Source organism: Triticum aestivum, chromosome 1D, assembly GCF_018294505.1.
Source record: "Triticum aestivum cultivar Chinese Spring chromosome 1D, IWGSC CS RefSeq v2.1, whole genome shotgun sequence".
In the NCBI taxonomy this organism is placed as follows: domain Eukaryota; kingdom Viridiplantae; phylum Streptophyta; class Magnoliopsida; order Poales; family Poaceae; genus Triticum; species Triticum aestivum.
The window spans coordinates 464,876,418-464,891,350 of record NC_057796.1 but is presented as its reverse complement, the minus strand read 5'-3'; the positions used below and the strand labels follow the sequence as shown (position 1 = coordinate 464,891,350).

Sequence of the window (14,933 nt, the reverse complement as noted above, 5' to 3'; positions counted from 1 at the left end):
TATGCCCATCTAGTCAACATTTGACGCGTTGCCCTGGATAAGAATACGACTTTGCACACCGAGAGTGAATGATACTCCCTCCATCCGAAAATACTTGTCGTGAAAATGGATATAAATAGATGCATCTAAAACTAAAATACGTTTAAATACATCCATTCCTCCGACAAGTATTTCCGAACGGAAGGAGTACAGTATATGGTCACATTATGCCGACCATGAATATCCTGATATTAGTTTGTATGGGCTAATTGTCTAACTTGAAGTAAGAACACCCTACGCTGGTATATATTCACTTTTTCATATTTTCTTCTTCTGTTGTTGAACTCATTCCTACATGTACTAACGATAGTCCTATTGCTTGTGAGTTTTCCTGTAGGACATGATTAGTTTGTAGGATAGAAAAGCAATTTTGTTCTGTATCTAAATCTAATATGCACATCCCCGAACACACCATCAAAGTTCATATCTCCTCCCACCTCCCACCTCCAGCCCGCTCAAGAAAGACGTAGGAGGAGGAAATCATACCTACTAGTCGTCAACCACGAATCCAACACACGACCTGCCATCTTTCAGATATCGCCGACGCGAACCACAATCTGCATCTGCTCCTGGACTACGTCCCAAGCTCTGTGCCGACACTGGAGCAAACATTGCCGCAACGGTGAAGGCCAAAGACACAAGACCACCACAAGGATGCTCTGTCACGCCATCCTCGCTTGAACAAATTAGTTTTCAAATCCATCAATGACCATAGAGCAAGACGCCTCGTTGGAGAAACGCCTGAAGCTTTTCTCATTCTGGGCCGCAGTCGTCGTCGCCGCCGCCGAATCCAAGACGTCAACAACCAAAACCTAAACTAATAGGGCCTTAAATCTATAGCTACACACGTCTGACGTCCCCACACAAGAGATCCGATTGACCCTCTCACCACCGGCAACCAAGAGATCGTCAGCACAGAAGCCGCCGGAAAACGTTGCTGGAAAGCTTGTCGCCCGTGCGTCGGCTAGACGGCCTTCTTTCTTGTACGGAAAGATAGAAAACCCTCGGCGAATAAGTCGCGTGATCAATAGCCAACCAGTACACGATGCTTACAGTTGCCGTATACTCTGTACTGTACCATGCACGCATACACACTAACACGGCACACGGTTCTCTGGGCTGGCCGTCCGGCAGCTCAGTCCGATGAGCCGGGCCAGACATTGAACGGCAGCGAGACGTCCTTGACGACGGCGGCGAGGCCGAGGGAGACGCTGGCGCCAAAGGACAGCAGCTTGGACCGCCCCACCTGCTCGCCGAACGCCACGCAGACGTCGACGCCGACCTTCCCACACCCGTACGCGGCGCCCGTCGACGAGTAGAGCAGCGCCTGCGCCAGCACGTCGACGACGACCAGCACGACCCCGGGGACCTGGCTGCCCCCGTCGTCATCGTCGTCGCCGCCGGCGCCGCTGAGCTGCAGGTAGACGGCCGCGGCCTGCAGCACGGTCGCGGCGACGTTGGCCCACACCAGGTATACGAAGGCGCCGTAGTCCCGGTAGGTGACGGCCGTGGGCGGCGTTGCGCCGGCGATGGCGCAGTCGTCGGCCGTGGCCATCATGACCGCCGACGCGAGGGCCAGGATGAGCGCGGACAGGCGCAGCAGCAGGCCCACCGCCTTGGAGCCGTTGGGCTCGTCCTCCCACCACCCAGACATGGTCGATGGATGGATTTTTGCTGTTGCTTACCTACGATGCTGTCTACAATAGCTTGGTGCAACTATTTATGCATGCCATGCTTCCACACGGACACGGTAATGCTGGACATGTCACGCTCTGTTGACGTGCGCGTCCACGTCGGCATTGACCTGGGTCGTCGCTAAACTTCTCAGTATACTCCGTAGACGTGCATGTCCGTGTTGGCATCCACCATTGCTTCCATTTCTTTTTTGCTTGCTTTCACGTCGGCCACTTGTTTATCTTTCGGACGGACGGACGCGCGTGCATGGGACTGGAGACAAATCTGCAAGAGCAAACAAAAAGGAAGAGATCGGGCAGTTCGAAGAAATTGCGTAGGGCAGGTCGGAAAGCACGCCTGAGACGACAAGTCAAGCTGCTGTGGGCGTAAGTCGGTCGTCCTTTTTGTACTCTATCTACTGCATGACGACGTGTTTGGTTGGCAGAAATTGAGAGAAATAGTGTCTTTGGACCCTTGAAAAAATATTTCGTCATTTGCCCCCTCATTTATGCCTCAGTAGCCCCGCCACTGTTCGTCAGGACACACATTCATGTTTAGGAAGGTAAAAAAGATGTAATGAAGTGTCAGCGAGCTTATCCAAAATGAGTACAAAGTTGAGTCACTTATTTTTAGGACGGAGGGAGTATCAATCTGGTGAAGAAAATGTTGTTGGTGCTGAATGCACAGACCTAAGTGCAACTCTAGCTGATTATTATAATGGAAGACCCTAAAACCACTTTATGGTCAATCCATAAATGTTTGAGATTTCAGGCTGCTTTGCCTTATCAGATTATTTATAACTGCAGTTCCTAGATTTTTATTTCTCTTCTTTTCTTTTGCATATGAACCCCATTTTAACTTCAAATTCATATCACAACAATTCAAACTTTAATGTTTTCACCCCCAAATCATAATAATTCAAACTTTCGGGCTGCTCATCTCTCGTATGAACCTCATTTTAATTACGATTTCTCTGCTCCGGATCGTCTCCTGAAAAGATGCTCAGACTCTGCAAAGTAATCACATATCCGATGGTTCTAACATGTTCCGAAGAATCATAACACACCCCGGTTGAGAACATGCATGCTTTCCGTTGTTGCCCTCATCCATCTCCGCAAGCAAAAGAGCCACCGTGCCCAAATCATCATCATCCTCAAGAATTTCATCGCCATCCTCCGGGCAATGAATCCTAAACATTCCTCCTCGGATGAATTTTCAGACACCAATGTCATTACAACGCCAACATGCTTACTCATTTCAACATGATCTAACTGCTGGAAAAAAGCAAAAAAAAAAAAACAGAGAGAGGTAGCATCCTATCTAAGAAAAAAAGAGGTGACACCTTGTGTGCGTCAACGGCGTCAACCGGCTAGAGCATGTTCATGTTCATGGGAGGAGGGACGGCGTGGCTGGAAACGCGCGGGAGTGGTGCGGCGGCGGGAGTAGTGCGATAACTGGATCATCCTGGGCAGCAATGAAGGGGCGGAGAGAAGAGGGCGATACCGAGCAAATGTAGGCGGGAAGGACCGGCGGAAATAAGTGGGTTGGCGTGCCGTGTCGTGGACCTTGCAAGCACCCATCCAAATGATATTGCAGAGACCTTCTCCAACCTCCAAGGGTATCAATTGAAGTTTAAACCAACGAAGTGTGCCTTTGGAGTTCATGTAGGAATTTTGCATCCTTGATGTCAAAGAGGGATCAAAGTAAATCCAACGGAAATCAATGACATACTGGACATGTAGCTGCAAAGATACTTCAAGAATGGTGCAACGCCTCACCAGAACAAATGGCTACACTCTAAAGCTAGCTTTTGAAGAACTCAAAACACACATGAGCACTAGCAGACTAAGCGTCTTTCATGCCTGAGCCTTTGTCCGGAAACCTCCTACTATGCGCATAGGGTGGTGCAGGGCGACCGAACATGCTGCACACGTACCCTCCCCGCGCTCGCTTTGGGCAGCCCAAGTGTGGCACAGAGTGCATGTATTTGTTTTGTTTATTTTTTTTTCATTTTTTCTTTTCAATGAAATTCATACAAATGTTAACATTTTTTTAAATGCGCACAAATTTAAGATTGTATGTAAATTTTTAAAACGTTCAAGGATCTTAATTTTTTCACAAATTTTAAAACATGTTCAATATTTAGAAATGTTCCAGATAAAAAAAATATGTGCCAAATTTCAAAAAATGGTCACAGATTTTGTTCACAAAATTTTAGTACATCTAGATTTTTTTTAAAAAATTAGCTGAAAGTAACCCAGCAAAAAGAATCACAATTAAAAAAAGCCGCAAATGGGAGGGCTAGGGGGGGGGGGGGGGGGGCAATTGCTGGCCCTCATCGTGTTATGCTGGGAATAACGTTTGCGCTTCCTAGAGAACAATTAATCAAGGAGTACTCCTTTGGAAGCCCCCACAAGGGTCACTTGCTGTGGACTGGGAGCGGGCTCTCAACCGCTGCCACGTGTTGTGCTCAGCGCTTCCTTTAGATTTTTTTTCTGTACGCGTTTTCGGCTTTTAGATGAATCTTTTTTGATTTGTTTGGTTTTTTGTTTCCCCCCGATTTATCTTAGCATTTTGGCCAAAAATAAAATTTTGAAAAACAATTTTTTCGTGAAAAAACACGTTTATTTATTTCCATCCGCGAGAGGCATGGTAGTGCCTCTCAGCCAGGGAGAAGAAAAGTGTTTTCTAATTATTTATCGCGAGAGGCACATACTTACTTCTTGTGGAGGCACAGTTTGCTTTTGCGAGAGGCAGGTCGTGCCTCTCAGAAGGGAAAAAAATATGTTTTTCTATTTTTTTTCATGAGAGACACGGATTTACTTCTCATGGGGGCATGAATTTGCTTCCACGAGAGGTACGGTCGTGCCTTTAGAAAAAGGAAAAAAATACATTTTCTTTTTTCCCCTTCCGCGAGGGACACAGATTTACTTCTCGTAGAGGCACAGTTTTTCTTCTGCGGGAGGCATGGTCGTGCCTCTCGGAAAGGGGGAAAATGTGTTTTCCTATTTATTTTTCTTTTACGAGAGGCACGGATTTATTTCTCGTGGAGGCACGGATATGCTTCCACGAGATGCACGGTCGTGCCTCTTGGAAAAAGGGAAAATGCGTTTTTCTTTCCTTTCACGAGATGCACATATTTACTTCTCATGGAGGCACGGGTTTGCTTCCGCGAGAGGCACGGTCATGCCTCTCAAAAAACGGAAAAAACATGTTTTTTCTTTTCGCGAGAGACACAGATTTACTTCTCCCGAGAGCATAGATTTTCTTCCGCGAGAGGCACGGTCGTGCCTCTCGTAAAGAAAATATAATATCCTTCCGGCTCAGGTTTTTTCATCTGGTTTTTCTTGTGGAAAAAAATCCATTGAAACCTATCAACATGGATCTAGTTTTGAAGATCTCGACGCAAGGAATCAAACAATGAAAATGGTTCGAGATTAGGACGCATGGTTTGAGAGATAAAACATTTTGAATAAACGAATCTACAAAAAAGGGAAAACATTCAGGTTGTGAAAAGTGGCGCACATGTAGTGACACTTGTCGCAATCTGGAAAGGTGGGAGTGACTTTCGGAACGAGTACTCCTTGTTTAGTGATTTCACACTTCCTAGCTACAACCCTCATGTCACTCCTTGGGCCATAGGCCTACAATTTGCCCGCAGACAAAGATATTGGGGCATGTCTATGTCTCGCTTCATATCAGATAATAGACTGCATCGCCTAAGGGAACCAACAGTAGGCCGGCCCACTAACCACGAGTTCCTGTCATGCAGAAGTCGCATGCGTTTTTTTACCTTTTTATTTAAAAAATAAATAATTATATTAGATTATTATTTTTTACATGTTCATTGCACAATTAGAGAAATGTAAATGCAGTGTAAGAAACCGGTCACTCAACTTTTAGAAAAATATTTATACCACTCAAAAATGTATGTGAGATTTAAAAAAAAGTTCATGCTTTGAAAGTTGTTCGAAATGTCAAACAATGTGAAAAATGTTCGTCTTATTCTAAAAAAGAATGTTTCATACCATTAATGAAATGCATGTTACATTTAGAAAATGTTCATGCATTTCAAGCAAACTGTTTTTGATTTTTTCAAATGTTTATCCCATGTGAAAAAAATGTTTCAACGTGTATTCCAATTATTTTAACACATATTGAATCTAAGAAATGATTATTTGAAACAATGTTAATCACGTATTTAAAATTTTTAAGGTATATAAAAAATATTTTAGAAGTATACAAACAATGTACATTGTGTATGAACGAATTAGACACAAAGAATATATTTTAAATTTGTTAGGCATGTATAAAACAAATATTCCTGCTGTATACGAAAAATGTACAATGCGTATGAAAAATGTAGACATGTGTTGAAAAAAAGAGAAGAAACCGAAGAAAAATTGGTGAAAACCAAAGAAAGAAAAAAATACGAAGAAAGAAACAAAGAAAACTGAAGAATAAATGAAAAGGAAAAGGAAAAACGGAAGAGAACCAAAGCAAAAACCATGCAAAACAGTGGAACTAAAAAAATTGGTGCTGCAGTAAAGGGTTGGCCTAGTAGAGCGCCTGCCATTGGCTAGACAGAACTCTGCCTCGAAACAGACGATATATATATATATATATATATATATATATATATATATATATATATATATATATATATATATATATATATATATATATATATATATATATATATATATATATATATATATATATATATATAGCTCTGGCGAAGATATTGAAGTGTCGACACAACTTTTGTTGACTGGTTTGCTAGTACAGTTCATGTTTTAGTATATCTATTCTCAATTCAAAGCTTCTGAGCATTTTGAACAAATGGATTTGTCTCAAATTTGTGGATTTTAGATTTGATTATAAAAAGTATATGTCACTACAGGAATCGAGAGCGCAGTCAGTATGACATTTCCAATCTCAGTCTTTTTCTGGAATACGCAATCTTAGTCTTCACTTAGTCTACCCTGTTGACGTGCACGTCCCTGTTGGCATCCACTACTGCTTGCTTTCACTTGGCCACTTGTTTATTTATCGAGACAAATCTGCAACAGCAAACAAAAAGGAAGAGACCGGGCACTTCGAAGAAATTGTGTAGTAGGCAGGCCAGGTCGGGAAGCATGCGTGAGACAAGTCAAGCTGCAAGTCGGTCGTCCTTTTTGTACTCTACTACGTGACTGCGTGTCGGTCTCGGTCTGATCACCGTTCGAAGAAATCGTTCTACAGTATGAATTTTATATAAATAAAGTAAATATATATGTACAAGCATAAAAGAAAAAAGAAAAATTACATGGCACATAGCCCATCCGATTCCAGTTCTTTCTAGCATCAAGAAACTAATGGGGCCTAGCTAAGATGAGTGACTATCCAATTTCTGATACTGTCTGCATGGGGTCCATCTCCCATGGATTTTTTGTGAAGAAACTCTGTTTTGGTTGGCAGAAGTTGAGAGAAATAGTACCCTAAAAAATATATTTCGCCATTTACCCCCTCATTTATCTCTCAACAGCTCTGCCACTGTTTGTCACGACAGACATCTATGTCTAGGAAGGTAAAAAAGATGCAATGAAGTGACAGCAAGCTTATCTATCAATCTGGTGAAGAAAATGTTGTTGGTGCTCAATGCCCAGAGAGACCTAAGTGCAACTCTAGCAGATTCTTATAATGGAAGACCCTAAACCACTTTATGGTCAATCCATAAAAGCTTTGAGATTTCAGGTTGCCTTGCCTTATCAGATTATTTATAACTGCAGTTCCTAGATTTTTATTTCTCTTTTTTTTTCTTTTGCATAGAACCCCATTTTAACTTCAAATTCATATCACAACAATTCAACTTTAATGTTTTCACCCCCAAATCATAATAATTCAAACTTTCGGGGTGCTCAATATGAACCTCATTTTAATTCCGATTTCTCTGCTCCGGAGCGTCTCCTGAAAAGAAGCTCGGGATACACGGGCTCTGCAAAGTAATCACACATGCGATGATTCTAACATGTTCCGAAGAATCATAACACACCCCGGTTGAGAACATGCATGCTTTCGGTTGTTGCCCTCGTCCATCTCCGCAAGCAAAAGAGCCACCATGCCCAAATCATCATCATCCTCAAGGATTTCATGACCATCCTTCGGGTAATGGATCATAAACATTCCTCCTCGGATGATTTTTCATTGACACCAATGTCATTGAACAACGCCAACGTCCTTACTCATTTAAACATGATCTAATTGCTGGGGAAAAAGAAAACAAAAAGAGGTAGCATACTATCTAAGAATAAAAGAGGTAACACCTTGTGTGCGTCAATGGCGTCAACCGGCCAGAGCTATGTGCGGAGGAGAGGAGGCGCGACAGCATGTTCACGTTCATGAGGAGGAGGGATGGCGTGGCTGGGAACGCATGGGAGTGGTCCGGTTGGCGGGAGTGGTGTGATAACTGGATCATCCCGGCCAACAATGAAGGGGCCGAGAGAAGAGAGCGATATCAAGCATAAGTAGACAGGGAGGACTGGCGGAATTAGGCAGGGTGGCGTGTCGTGTCGTGGACCTCGTGGGAGTGTTCATAGAGCCAGGCCAGAGGTAAGGACTTCACTTCGAAATTTTTTATGTAACTTTTGGTTGTACCAATGATCTTTGCTCTTTGTGTGCGCTCTACTTTGTTGTGATTTTATTTAATTAATGAATAAAATCATATCTTTTGTCCAAAAAATCATGTTCGTGTATTTCATCCCAACGATTAGAGATATATGCATAGGAAATACAAGGTTAACTAATAGAAAAGGGCAAAGCCGCGTTTAAGAAAAAAAATCCTAGTAACAACTAATTAACACCCATGTAGCCATTATTTATACGGATTGCCTTTCTTTCACTTCAATAAAAAAGTTACCTCACGCTGTTACACATGCTTTTCGATCTGCCTACGTACCACGAAATGTCTTTGGATTGTTGGATTTTGTCGCTCTTTGTGATCAACACACACAGGAGTTTATTCGCAAGGTACTCTTAATTGACTAACCACTAATGGTCCTACCACCATCGACGGTGATGACTTGGCCGGTGACGAAGGATGCCGCCGGCATACATAGAAATGACACCACAATCGCCACCTCGGCTGGCTCGCCTGCTCGCCGCATCGGAGTCCTGGCCAACTCGTTTTCTATGATCTCCAGGTATAGTGATCAGTTGTCGACATTTTGCCATGCGTGGCAGCAATATCAGTTGGCTTAGTTAAATTGTTTCCTCGAAAACGATAGTAAAAGAGTATTCTATTGCATATACTCCCTCCGTTCCTAAATATAAGTCTTTTAAGATATTCCAATATGGACTACATATGGAGCAAAATGAATGAATCTACACTCTAAACTACGTCATATACATCCATATGTAGTTCATATTGAAATCTGTAAAAAGACTTATATTTAAAAATGGAGGGAGTACATCATATAACTACTTATGTAAAGCAGTTCAACCTATTCATTTCTATAACATATTTTCATGTAGAACCTGATGGTGCGTACACTGTTTAACATGTCGGTCTTAGTCGCGCTAGGGGCGACACAGTTCACCCGGATCTTGTTCTGGGCCCATTCTGTAGCAAGGCTCCTTGTAAGCTGGTTGATTCCTCCTGCATGCCAGACGGTATTTATTATAATGATATAAAGGAGATGAAATTTTGATGTCTGAATTGAAATATGGATTGAGCTGCAGCTATGAATATCTTCAATTTAAAACTTCTCAAAAATATTTGTATATCCCAATGAGCACAATCTAACTTTTGAAATTTTAGTGTGATCATATGTACAAATAGTTAGATTAATTTGATAGCATCTAAGAATATCGTCAAGGATAGAGTCTAATTTCAAATTTTGACTATTGATATCTTAGAAATATTTAGATTGAATACTTAGATTCATGCGTATGAATTAGTATCCAAAAGTAGATTTTACATTTTGCTTGGACTTATGAAATTCAAAAGTTTGGAAAACAGAGGCAATAGGGTACACCAAGCGGCTTGCTTTGCTTGGTAAGCAATCACCGAAAATTGAAAAAGAGGCAATAGGGTACCTTTTGCCATACTGTAGAGCGCGAGGCCAGGGAAGCCAAGTGAGCCGGCATGGGAGGATATGTTGACGATGCTACCTGCTCCGGCGACGGAGGCGTTGAGGAGGAAAGGGTGCGCGAGCTGGCTGAGGTGGAAGTACGACTCTTAGTTGGTCGCCATCAGGTGTGAGTACTCCGATGTCCACTCCACGCTCACCTTGGCAACAATCTGCGCCGCGTTGTTCACCTGCATAGCATTTTTTTTAAAGAAGGATTATCCCCGGCCTCTGCATCTGGGCGATGCATACGGCCACTTTATTAATTATTCTCACAAGACCTTACAAAGTCATATAACAGTAAGACTAAAGCCACCGTCTAAGTAACAAACTGTCGCTACACCTATTCAATTGATGAAGGTGCGTAGATAGTCTGAGCCTAATACCAAACAGATATCGCAGCCAAGCCTAACATCTAAGACCTGAGACCCCAACCTAGCCATTTGCCGGGTCCGGGGCACACACTGATCCGGCGTGCTCCCAGAGGCCGCCGCCGCCAACTGCCACCGCTCCATCTTCAGAACTGTACTGATGCATCAACCTTGCTCGGTCCAGCTATCGTCGACGCCATCACGGCGCCCAACGTCACCTCCTCCCTGCGCGCAAACAACTGAACACAGTCGCGGTCGTCACTGATACACCTCAGCGTCATGCTGCCAAGTACCACCAGCCGACACAGCTTGAAGCCCTTGGAGGATCTGTCGTGCGTAGCACCTGCCGACCAGGCATGACCAAGCGTAGCACCTGTCGGTCAGGCATGACTTGACATCTCCACCGAAGCTCCGTGCAAGACGAAGCCGCTCCACCTCCTGCCTCTGACTTCCATCGCTGCTCCACAAAACGATGCTTCCAAGAGAGAAACGACACCGCAGTGCCGCCATCGTCCGGTCTGGAGCACCAGATCCTAGGGTTTCCCCTGGAGTAATACGAGTGGGTCAGAACGCCGCCATCACCCGCCATCGGCTCGGTTTTCACCGGCAACTACGTCTCCCCGACTCGCAGTGGGTGCCAGATGACGGATCCCGAGATTCGAACACCCATCCTCAGGCCGACCACCTCTGACGGAAGAGATGACCACCACCGCCGGCTGCACCGGTCAGAACAGATCTGATCGGAGGTGCCGCCGACGAGACCACCAGGCCCTCCACGCCGTCCGCCGCGCCGCAGATCTCAGATCGGTCGCGCCACCACACGCCTTGGGTTCCGCCCCACCCCGGAAACGCGCGAGAGAGGAGATGCCCCGCCACCGCCGTCGGCCCCCGGGCTTAGCCCGGCGGCGTCTTCCGGCGGCGGCGGAGGGAGAGGAGGAGGGAGTTTGCGGCGGCGGCGGCTAGGTTTCTGGCCGCCCGAGTCGCCCTAGGGGGAGGACGACGCGGGGTGGACAGCTCTCAAGCGGCTCCTCCTTCCTCCTAATGATGCGTACCGTATAGACATCGCCTCTTTAGTATCGGATACCAGGGCTTGGAGATTTCAGGTGTTTTTATTGTGCTTGTATCCCGTGATGCTTACTACGAGCCGATGAAAAGCGGCCTTTGTCGGAAAAAAAAACTACGCTGAGATAGTTGGTTACCAGAATGTCGAGCTTGCCGTCGAAGACCTGCTTAACCGTCTCCATGAGCTGCGCCCTGTGGGTGCGTAGGGAGACGTCGCAGACGGAGACGGTGACCGGGAGCCCCTTGGCCTCCCACCGGCGGCGGCACTCCTCCAGCTCCGCGGCGCTCCGGGCGCACGTGTGCACCCGCGCCCCGTGCCCCGCCAGCTCCTCCACGATCGCGTGGCTGTGTCAGCGTTTCCCATCGATACGGCCATGCAGTTTAGTACTCCATGATAACATGAATGTATATACTCGCACGAAAGCTAGCTGATTAGATTATGTGATTGCGTCCGTACCCGATCCCTTTGCTGCCGCCGGTGACGAGCGCCGTCGCGCCGGCCAGGTTCCACCTCTCGTCCCTGCTCATGCTGCTGGCTGCCATCTCTCTCTCTCTCTCTCTCTCTCTCTCTTCTCTGCGTGTTCTGGTGCTTTGTGTTGTGGCTAGCAACATATCCCTCGTATGCCGAGGCAGCACTCTGTGGGACGCGATTTGGATCGTCAGATCGTTCGAGGGTCAACACCCTCCCTGTCATCTTCGCAAAGTAAAAATACACCTCGTGGAATCTCCCCCAAAAAAATACTGAGTAAAGGAAGGGCTCGCGCGATGCACGCACTTAGTAGTATACTCGCTCCTCACTAATTGATGTACTCCCTCCGTTTCTAAATGTAAGTCTTTTTAGAGATTTCACTACAAACTACGTGCCGATGTATATAGACATATTTTAAAATATAGATTCACTTATTTTGCTTCGTATGTAGTCTATAGTGGAATATCTAAAAAGACCTATATTTAGGAATGGAGGGAGTACTGAGTAGTTTTTTTTTTTGAGTTCTCTAAGAGAGTCAATGGCGATCCACTAGGGATGGTTGTCCTATTCCTACCCGTGGGTTGGTGCCTTGGTGGTGGTGTGCTTTCGTAGACTATAAGAAGACTATAAGCTGACTAAGAAAAACCACCACTATTCATATTAGATATAGATAGAAGAAAAAAGGAAATTTGGGGCAGGATAGAACAGAAAGGAAAACGTTGGCTTCCGGCCCATCCTCGGCCGGTCGCACCGCGCGTCCCTTTAGATTGCTCCATGTGTGCATATGGGTCCACTCGTTCCCCAAATCTCCTCCCACCGCAACCACTGCTTGCCAGCCATGGCCAGCCACGCCATGACAATCTTCCCCGGCAAGCTGTCTTGCTGCGGTGCTCGCGCAGGCTCCTACCGCCCCCACGGATGCGGATGGGTAGTGTTGTGGGGCAGTGTTGCAAATGGAGAGCGTGGGAGGCCATGGACGGTTTTCTGAACGGATGGTGTGGCAAGGCACAACTGGAACAACCATGGTGGTGAGTGGTGACCAGACAACAATTCATCAGCGCGGCAAACCAGCAGCCGCCAGTGATGGAGACGACACGCTCCAGCCTTCAACCGGCTGTCTCTTTTGCTGGAACCATGCCGGTGAAAAGCTGCAACCAGCATTGCCAGCAATGGAGACGGCGGCCTCGGTGCTGGAACCGGCCGGCGAAAAAGTTGCATCCACACCGACCAACGTTTGCAATTGGACGACTAGTCCATTTGATTTGCTGGCACCGGGTTTTTGTTTTGCTATAACGACAAGGTTTTTTGCTGGACTGGTGAGATGTTTGGTTGCGACCGTCGGCAGGGATGGCATGCATGTTGTCCATTAGATTTGCTGGCACCATCTTTTTGGCCAGTGATAGGCGTCGACCGGCCAGCCTAACAGTTGAGTGGATTTATCGACGAATCTGACATGCCGGACCGGCTAGTCAGAACCGGAACAAAATGTAACAGAGTGTGTGGTGTCTCCGGAACTGCTGCTCCTACTTGTACCATCCACACAATTGTGCTCGACAAGTCACACCTTATGGACGTGCATGTCCACCTCACTTCAGCAATGAATTGGGTCTTCGCTAAAAATTCACGGTGCACTCTTCGATGATGTCCATATATCCCCGTCAGCATCTGTTATTACTTGCATTTACCCCATGCACTTGTTTATCGTACGGACGGGCGCGCGTGCCCATGACTGACGAAAAATCTGCAGCAAAACAAGAAACTGGACAGCTCGAAGAAACTACGTGAGACAAGTCAAGTCAGAAATTGTGTGCTAGACAGGTCGAAGAGACAAGTCAAGCCCGTTTTGTTTGTACTGTACCGCGTGTTGATCTATCATCATTTTTAGGACAAGCAATTATGTTTATAGGAAGCTAAATAAACGAAATGCGGTGTCAACAAGCTTGTCGATCAACCTAGGGTGCTCTACCGTGGTAGATTCTCTATAACTGTAGATTCTATATTTTTTTTCTTCTATTTGAATTTCAACATGTCTGTATGTGCCTAGTGTAAGCATTGTTAGTTGTAACGGGTTGTAAATTGTAATAGACCTTGAATCCCTTTGTAAGCGTAGTTGCCAAGGCTAATGGGAGAGAGAAGATCTGCAAGGCATGTGTTGAATTTCAATAACATGTCATCTTCCTAGCCTGATCTCAGTCACTTGTATTCAGAATTCACCATCCTCTGCCAGGCTGATCTCGAAGAAGTTCGTGTTCTGTATCTGGACGCAAAGTCCCCTGTTCATTTGCTTCAGCAGCAGCAGGAAAGATACATCACCTAAATCACCCTTGCACAAGAATTCTTGATGCAGAAGGATGGTTGTGCGGCGGCGGCGGTCACATCACTGGTAGCTGCTGGTATCGTGGAAAAGTGGTGGCGACAACATGTCAGTGACTTTGATGGTGGTGCTACTTGAGCATCCGGTCTCGAGTGCCGGGGCAGAAGCCTAGGTCTGCCCCGAGTTGGGTATACCTGGCAATGGCGACATTTTTATGTCGTTACCTTGTTGAAGGCATTGTTCGGAATGCTCAGACTGATTTTTCAGGGTGAAAATCTAGATTCTAGCCTTTGTGGTTGGATCCGGTGATGGCGACGCTCAAGTGTCGCTCCCTTCCTGAAGGCGTTGCTGTTGAAGAACCTCGTCGTCCGTGTGGTGTCATGAGATGAATGGTGCAGATACGGTCATTTTTCTAGTTTGCCCATCACGGACATGGTCGCTTTGGGGCTTTTTGTTTTTTCATCGCCTACACATAGCTTTGCTCCTATATGACTTTGCTATTTGCTGGCGTGTTTTTGTGTACGTGAGTTTGTGTTGGCTGTGTGCATCCTAACTATGCAGAGGCCGGGTGTGTGCTTATTGTGTTTGCTGCATTTGAGTTAATAAAATCCATCCTTTGTCGAAAAAAAGAATTCTCGGCTGCTCATCATACAGTGGCCATCCTCGGCCATCATACATTCCATTGGTTACAGAGGACAATTTGATTCTGGTCCATGGTTTCTGTTTGCTGATTAGATTTAGATTATGTGTAGGGATTATCGTGCATCATTCGTTGCAATGGTTAGATCTCATTTCCCCCCTTCGACTACCAGTCAGCCTTGGATGTATCAGGTCGTGATTCCTGGTAGAACTGGAATTTCTTGGATTGTGTCTCGTGTTAAGACCGACTCAACTTG

General features: G+C 45.7%; 2 protein-coding genes across 2 annotated transcripts; both read right to left on the bottom strand.

Moving 5' to 3' along the window:
- Window positions 1–1,033: 1,033 nt before the first annotated feature.
- On the bottom strand, window positions 1,034–1,725 carry LOC123175946 (CASP-like protein 1U2). The gene has a single exon (XM_044590392.1). The coding sequence runs from the start codon at window positions 1,691–1,693 to the stop codon at window positions 1,175–1,177; it is 519 nt and encodes a 172-aa protein (XP_044446327.1). The 5' UTR covers window positions 1,694–1,725; the 3' UTR covers window positions 1,034–1,174.
- Window positions 1,726–11,301: 9,576 nt separating this feature from the next.
- On the bottom strand, window positions 11,302–11,841 carry LOC123160752 (tropinone reductase homolog At2g29360-like). Its single transcript, XM_044578593.1, has 2 exons — window positions 11,712–11,841; window positions 11,302–11,599 (listed from the first exon to the last, which is right to left on the bottom strand). Exons 1-2 carry the CDS (start codon window positions 11,795–11,797, stop codon window positions 11,302–11,304), a joined length of 384 nt encoding a protein of 127 aa, XP_044434528.1. The 5' UTR covers window positions 11,798–11,841.
- Window positions 11,842–14,933: the final 3,092 nt, after the last annotated feature.